The sequence below is a fragment of the Mus pahari genome, chromosome 19 (assembly GCF_900095145.1).
Source record: "Mus pahari chromosome 19, PAHARI_EIJ_v1.1, whole genome shotgun sequence".
Taxonomy (NCBI): Eukaryota; Metazoa; Chordata; class Mammalia; order Rodentia; family Muridae; genus Mus; species Mus pahari.
Genome location: NC_034608.1, coordinates 57,267,861 through 57,275,051, shown reverse-complemented (window position 1 = coordinate 57,275,051; position 7,191 = coordinate 57,267,861). Strand labels below are relative to the sequence as shown.

Below are 7,191 nucleotides of genomic sequence, written 5' to 3'. Positions count from 1 at the left end.
CTCTCCTCTCCTCTCCTCTCCTCTCCTCTCCTCTCCTCTCTCATTCTTTTTGTCTCTCCTCTAAGTGGGGCTATAGTTCAGGAGCTTTGGAACATCTGGAACATCTTAGCAGATATTACCCAGATAGTGACACCTTCCATAATCAAAACAGCTTCAGAATTTCCATTTATATATGTGCAATTAACGCATGACTAGTGGATGGTTATTGTTAATTGCCAACCTGCCAGACTCTAGAATCTCCTGGAGCTAAGAGTCTGAGCATGCCTGCGAGGGGCTATCTTAGTTGGTTAATTGATATGAGACCCATCCTTTTAATTACAAAAATGTTTATATGTATGTAGGTATTTTCCCTGTATGCATGACCTTTGTATGTACTTGGTGTTCTTTGTATATATGTGCTTGGTGTTCACAGAGGCCCAAAGAAGGTGTTGGGTCCTTCTGGAATTAGAGCTCTCGATGAGTGTGATCTGCCACGTGAGGGCTGGGAGTTGAATCCCAGCCCTCTGGAACACCATCTAGTGCTTTTATAAATACTGAGCCATTTCTTCCTTCCCAGAAAGACCTATCTTAATTGTGAGAAAAGAACCATTTCCTGGACAGGGAATTCTGGATTGTGTACAGTGGGCAAAGTGAACTGAGTGTCCTCCCCATTTTGTGACTCTGCATGCAGTGTGAGTAGCTCACAGGAGCTCCTAGGCTGTGAATCCCCTGCCGTGATAGACCTGGGACTTCAAGCCAGAGGAAACCCTTTCTTTAAGTTGCATTTGTCAGAGTGTTTCCTACCGTAGCAACAAGAGAAGAAACTAAGACAAAAATATTAAGAAGACTTGACTCATAACACATCTCTCCCAAGTTGCAGGAGGTCCTCACAGCAGCTCCTGGTGGGATATGCACCTTTGCAGACCTCAGGACACTGCCATGAGTCATGAGAGAACTAGGCATTCGCATTGGTCACAGGGTGTCCCCATCAAACAAGAAGAGAACAGATGGGGCTCCGATGGCCAGCCAGCTTGCTTGTCACCTCTCCAGCTTCATTAGGCCTTTTCACTACTACATTAGAGTCTGGTTGGAGTTTTCAGGAAATTGGAGGTTGAAGTTCTGATGCATGATCCTTTCCTGGTTTTACAACACTAAATTTTACAATTCTGGTTTTACAAGTTGTGAGACTGAACTCACACCCCCTCTCCACTGACTGAGCTATCTTGCTAGCCCAGAAAGATCTCGCTAGCTCAGAAGCTTTTTTTTTTTTTTTTTATTCAACCTTAAAACAAATGGCATCATATTGTATGTAATGCCAAAGTAGAGATTATGATGTTCGTTTCATTAAGTCAACCAAAGGGCTTTATCTTTAATGCTATAATAAGACCATCAATTCAGACTTAAAAACCAAATTATAATCATGGCAGGTAGAAATAACTCAAGAAATCTTCCAAATACTCTGGCATGCAGCCAGTCGTTTCCTAACTTACCAGAAGAGGAAAATGCAAGTGGGTTGTAAGACAGGAGAGCTCAGCTTGAAGACCCAACAACAACTAGGAAGGTGTGCCTACATGCGGGGTGTTCGTGGCTCCACTCTGTGCTCAGAGCTGTGTTGGACAGTACAGCCTCTGAACTGGTTCAGATACTGTTGTGGCAGAGGCTAAACCTTCCTTTCCTTAGAAAGCTGGGAGAGTTTTCTGTTGGTCAGCCACCTTCCCATGTGACTTTGTCACTGCCATGTACATTTCTACGGTGGCTGTTTTGTGTTCTGGGTGGTCTCTGTACTGTTGAGAGAGAGCCATGGCATCCTAGAGTGGAGAAGTTAAAGCCATTTAGGTTTTTCCTGCGGACCAGAAGCAGAGAGTTCAACTGCCTCTGCCTAGCGGTCCCATTTCGGAACCCGCTCCAGAGCCCAGGCCTCTTGACTTGTGAATACTTTTCCTTTTCATGTTGGTAGAGTCAGAAAATGTCACGATACCAAATTTAGCATGGCAAACTATTTATCTAGCTGCTTTTCTTAGATTAGAACATAAACTTGTCATAGGTTTTGGCTGCTGCAGACATTTTGATTTCTCTCTGTTCAACAGTCGCTGGATCTCTTCCCCTAAGTGACTGACAGTGACCTTCAGCCTAATTTATATAGCAGTGACGACTTGGTATTTGGCCGAGGACACTTTGTGGCCACTGCCTTTGGCCCTTCCCCCACCCTTCTCACTGAATGGTAACTCTACCTGTGAATTCCTTGTCCAGCATGGCAGCTGTTCTTAACCCAGGTAGTCTCAGATGGCTCTGGAACCCAGAATGTTCACTAATCTTGTATCCGACCTACAGGGTAGAACGCAATATCCTCCTCTGGTGAGATTAGCAGAAGGCGTGGTGAGAATTGCTGGAGAGAGGTCCTGTTTCTTGGTGATTTATAAGACCCACCTCCCGACTCCCAGGCAGAAATGGAAAGAGGAAGGATGTCATGCTGCAGCCAGGGTGTCTGCTTTCAGACCTGGCGGTGGGAGATGGAGCCCTGTGTTTTGATTGAAGCTTTTCAGCCTTGTCCTAGAAAAGCTCAAAAAGCCCTTTATTCCTCTCAGCCTAGACCAACAGATGAGATGGCAATAGAAAAGGATGTTAAACCGTTGCAGTCCTTCGCATTGACTCTGTAAGGTCCCTGCAGCCATACAATGGCTGCCCTGCCCCGTTCGGTTTCTTTTCCCTCGGTACCTAGCACAGTGCACAGTGCCGGGCCCGCGTCTTATTGACTGCAGTCATGTGTTTACTCTTTGCCCTTCTATTAGTTCTGAGAACCCTGAAAGTCCGTACCAGTGTTTGGGCTCTTGTTCCCCGTCTCCACGCTTCTGTCTTTGGATTTGTCTCAAGGAATAATGTCTTGGTGGTGTTTGTAAATGAATTTTTTGCACTGCAGTTTTACCTAAGTAAATCACCTTGTTTTCAGAACTCAGATTTTATGTGTAAGATTGCTTGAGGTAATTGTGAATCCATATCCCTGACTCGTGAGTGTTCTGTTAAGAGGTCAGACGTGCAAAGTGGTGGTGTAATGCATGGCACAGTGTAGGACACAGCTAAAAACTTTCTTTTTCTTTATTACTGCTGGTTTTTTTTTTTTTTTTTTTTTTTTTGGTAATTTTTTTATTCGGCCCATGACAGCTTGGATTGGGGCAGACATGTGCGGTGTTTCTTGGGATATTGAATCCCTCTGTTCTCTTTCCTTTGGAAGGCCAAAGCAGTCCCGAGAGTGCCTGCCGGCTTCCATGGGAGCTCACGTTTTCTTTCTTCCCTTGGTACATCTTGTTTCTGGTTGTTTTAGCATCTCTTGTTCATCTTTTCTCCCTGGTGCAGCTATGTTTGGGGCCTGCCTCTTCCTTAATTGCACTCTGAGTGTCCAAACTCGCAAGGTTTGTGTGTCTGGACAGTTTTGGCTAAGGTTGGATTGATGCTGCAGTAGAGCAGACAGACTGGATTCCTACCTGCTTTACTGGGAACGGTTCCCTCCCACACCCCTGTCCCTAGTACAACCCACTTACAGTTGGGCATAGATGTTTTCCACAGTGTACTAAAAGACGAATGCTGTTTGTGCTTGGGTGATGCTTCTAGGCATGATGTCTTCCTTCTACATTACGAGATGCTTAAATAGGAAGTGAATTAGTACTTGTCCTACAGTTAGAAAACAAACAAAAGCTAAGAAAATGGTAGGGCATGGTGGTGCGTGCCTTTAATCCCTGCACTCAGAAGGCAAAGGCAGGCAGATCCTTCTAAGTTTGAGACCAGCCTGGTTTACAAAGAGTTGTAGGACAGCTGTGCTATACAGAGAAACCCTATGTCAACAAAGCAAAACAAAGAAAAAACAAAAACAACAACAACAAAACAACTAAACAAAAAAAAAAGATTAAGAAACTTCATGGAGTTGGAGAAGAGTTTTTCATGAGTTGCATAAATAAGTCCTTGCTCAGTGATCCCTGTGATCCTAAAAAAAATGGGTCTTTTCTAAAGTCCTTTCAAGTGTAAGACCCTAACAGCCTCACGGACATCTAGAATCATTTAATGCCGGTATCACAAGCATAGGCGCTCTTGTAGGCAATACTAATATACAGTTGACGGCTCTAATTAGCCATGAACCTGGGAGATTGGGGCCTAAAAATGAATGGGGCTAACGTCTCATGCAGTAGCTAACTTTATTCAGAGCATCAGACAGTTTATACTCAGAGGGTTAAGGAGAGTCACCAGTGTTAAGTCACAAGGACAGGCTGCAAGTAGCTACACATGTTTCTCCACAGAGGCAGATGAGTCACAACCCCTGGAGTAAGCTCACTCCTATCAGCAACATCTGGTAGGAGCACAGCGACACAGCACAAGAAACGGAGCTCATCAGATGCTTGTTTTCTTGGAATTTTCTCATAAGCGCTCAGTATCCCTCTCCTGTAACTACATTCTTGGACTGTGTCCTGACAGTAGACCTTCCTTTAAAATGTCTTTGGCTGTATGTCTCTGGGGTGGAGTGTGAATGACCAGAATGGCCTCTGATTCTATCCCATCATGCCCCCACTTCCACATGGACAGAATTTTTGCAGTCTCAGCACTTTCGAGTTGATGCTTTTGGTGGCTTTGTATAGCTTCCAGTCCTGGTGTTCCCAGGTCCCTGCTTGCTGAAGGCCTAGTGTCTTCTACCATATCAGTTCTGCCTTATTCCAGGTCTCAACAGCAGCTGACATAAACGTTTCCTCCGCTCCCTGACAGTAGAGTGTTACTTACAGCATCTTACCTGACCGTTCCTACGTGTGCTTTCAATGCTTTTCTCTCTGAGAGCTTTAAACAGTGCGTTTCTTCAGATGCCTTCTTTCCCCAGATGACATAACTCTTCAAGGTTACCTCTTTTGGTTCTATGACTTAAACACGTCATAGAATGCCAGAGTCTACAGTTTTACTGCATCTGAGCAGATCTCAGACACCACTAATAAGAAGCATCAGAGTTTTATGTCCTTCAAAGGGATAAAAGAGCAACAGCAACTAAATAACACGGGTGTGCTGTCCCACTAATGACATAGGTGGATCTCATTTAAAAATATTTAAAACAAGTTGTGATAACTTTGTCCAAGAAATAAGTAGGTTCCCAAGCCTCATCTTCAGATAGGAGAAGTCTCATTGCTGTGTAGGTTAAATAGGCCTGAGTTAGCTGACCCATGAGGCATAGCTATTAAACTAGTAGGTCTTCAGGATGGTGCCAGAATTGAGGGGATTTATTTCATTTAAGGTTGTTCCACCTACCTAAGCACGGACTGTGAAGTGGGCCCTGAACATGGCTGTCAAATTGTCATGTTGATTACCCATTTCTGGTATTGTTTAACATACCGGTAGATCATTTTGGTGGTTTTTTTTTTTTCTCTCATTTATTTATCCTCCATTTCTTTTTGTCTTTTATAGCTTCAAAATTGCTTCTGACAGCTCTGGGACCTGTAAGAGTGATTGCCAAACTTTGAAATTTAACTTTCCTGCAGCAGCATCCAAAGTTAACAAAAAGACATGGGAATAATTCCATTAAGTCTTCCCATCTGCCAACAAGTGATCCTCCTCACTCTGTTCTATTGGGCTCTCTAAAAATACTTTAAAGTGGTATAGACTCTTTCATTTCTGTGGGGAAAATATTCTATACTGAATATTTTTACCGTAAAATATTACCATAGTTCAGTATTAGAATGAAGTTCAGTTTCACTAGTCCTAAGGGTATAAAAAATGATTTATATTTCATTTTTACGTATTGTTAATTAGTATACCGACCCTATATATTTTAGCTACACAACTTTAAACAACCAAATAGTTTCCCTTCTCAAAGAAATGCTATAAAGATAACATATCCTCATTTTTTTCCTTCCATAGCTGTTTCATGACAATGTCCTTAAAGTTAGTTCAAAATAGAATGTTTAGTAAATTAAATAAAGTAATATAGTCATGGGAGCTGACAAAATATGCTTATTAAGTAGTTGTGGGTCAAAGAAGAGGTGAAACCTGCAACATTAGACTTAATTCAGGGGATCAAGGGAGTTGTGTTTGATGGAGCTAAAGAGATGGCTCAGCACTTCAGGGCGTGTACTGTCCTTCCCAAGGTCTTGTGGCTTACAGTCCCCTGCAGCCTCAGCACCAGGATATCCAGTGCCCTCCTCTTGCCTGCTAAGGCACCTGCACTTAGATACACAACCCCCACCCCAGCACACATAATTGAAAACAAAATAAACCTTGAAATAAAAAGGAGCTGTTTCCCTAAAGAGGTCATTGTACTGTTTCCCCACAGCCAGTGCAGGTTGTGTTGTCCTTCTTGTGGTGTGTCGTGACACAGTCCTACTGCAGTATCCCTGAAACTGTTCTGCATCAAAACACACAAATCCGTGATAAACGGTCTTTCCGAACACCCGACATTCGGAGGAGAGTTCCACTATCATTAGAAGGATTTACCAGTGGATGGATGTAGTTCTCAGTCTTTATGGTCTCCTTATGCACTGTTTTATATTTCTTACTGTGGCCATTTATGTGAAAGCAAACACCCACGTGCCCTGTCCTCCTCTTTACAGACACGTGGAACAGCATAGCGTTTCTTTTTGATAGAAAGTAGCTCCTCGTGTTCACCCACTGTCATTATGTAAATGCAGAGCTTTAATGCACGCATGTGCTGACTTAAGTGCGAAATGTTGGATAGCTATAATGAAATAAAAATACTGACCTGTTTAAAAGTCCAGGAAATATTAGACTTCATTATTAGACTGTCATATTAAACTTCACTTAGGGGATCAAGGGAGCTGTGTTTCGTGGAGCTAAAGAGATGGCTCAGCACTTAAGAGTGTGTCCTGCCCTTCCCAAAACATTTACATAAATGTTTTGTGGCACATTTAAAAATCACATTTTTGTAACTGGTATTTTATTACTTGATACACATTATCATGGTCCGCTGCTGACCTAAGGGGCGTGTTTTGGTTTAATTTCTGGAGACGGTCTCCCGTGTAAGTTTTAGAGTAAATGTAAGGTTCCTGGCTATTTTGTGATTGGCTCTTTTGATTTTCACCCCACGTCTCTAGGTGGAAAATGTGCGCTTGGTAGACAGAGTGTCTTGTAAGAAGGCAGCACTGGGAACTTTGTATCTGACGGCCACTCACGTCATCTTCGTGGAAAATGCACCTGACACAAGAAAAGAAACCTGGGTATGACATCTGCATC

General features: G+C 43.0%; 1 protein-coding gene across 1 annotated transcript in view; it reads left to right on the top strand.

Moving 5' to 3' along the window:
* Mtmr7 (myotubularin related protein 7) overlaps window positions 1–7,191 on the top strand; it is a 79,427-nt gene that overhangs the window by 17,684 nt on the left and 54,552 nt on the right. Inside the window, exon 2 of the mRNA XM_021218840.1 lies at window positions 7,053–7,175. Coding sequence (XP_021074499.1) covers window positions 7,053–7,175 — 123 coding nt within the window. The remainder of the gene's footprint in view (window positions 1–7,052; window positions 7,176–7,191) is intronic.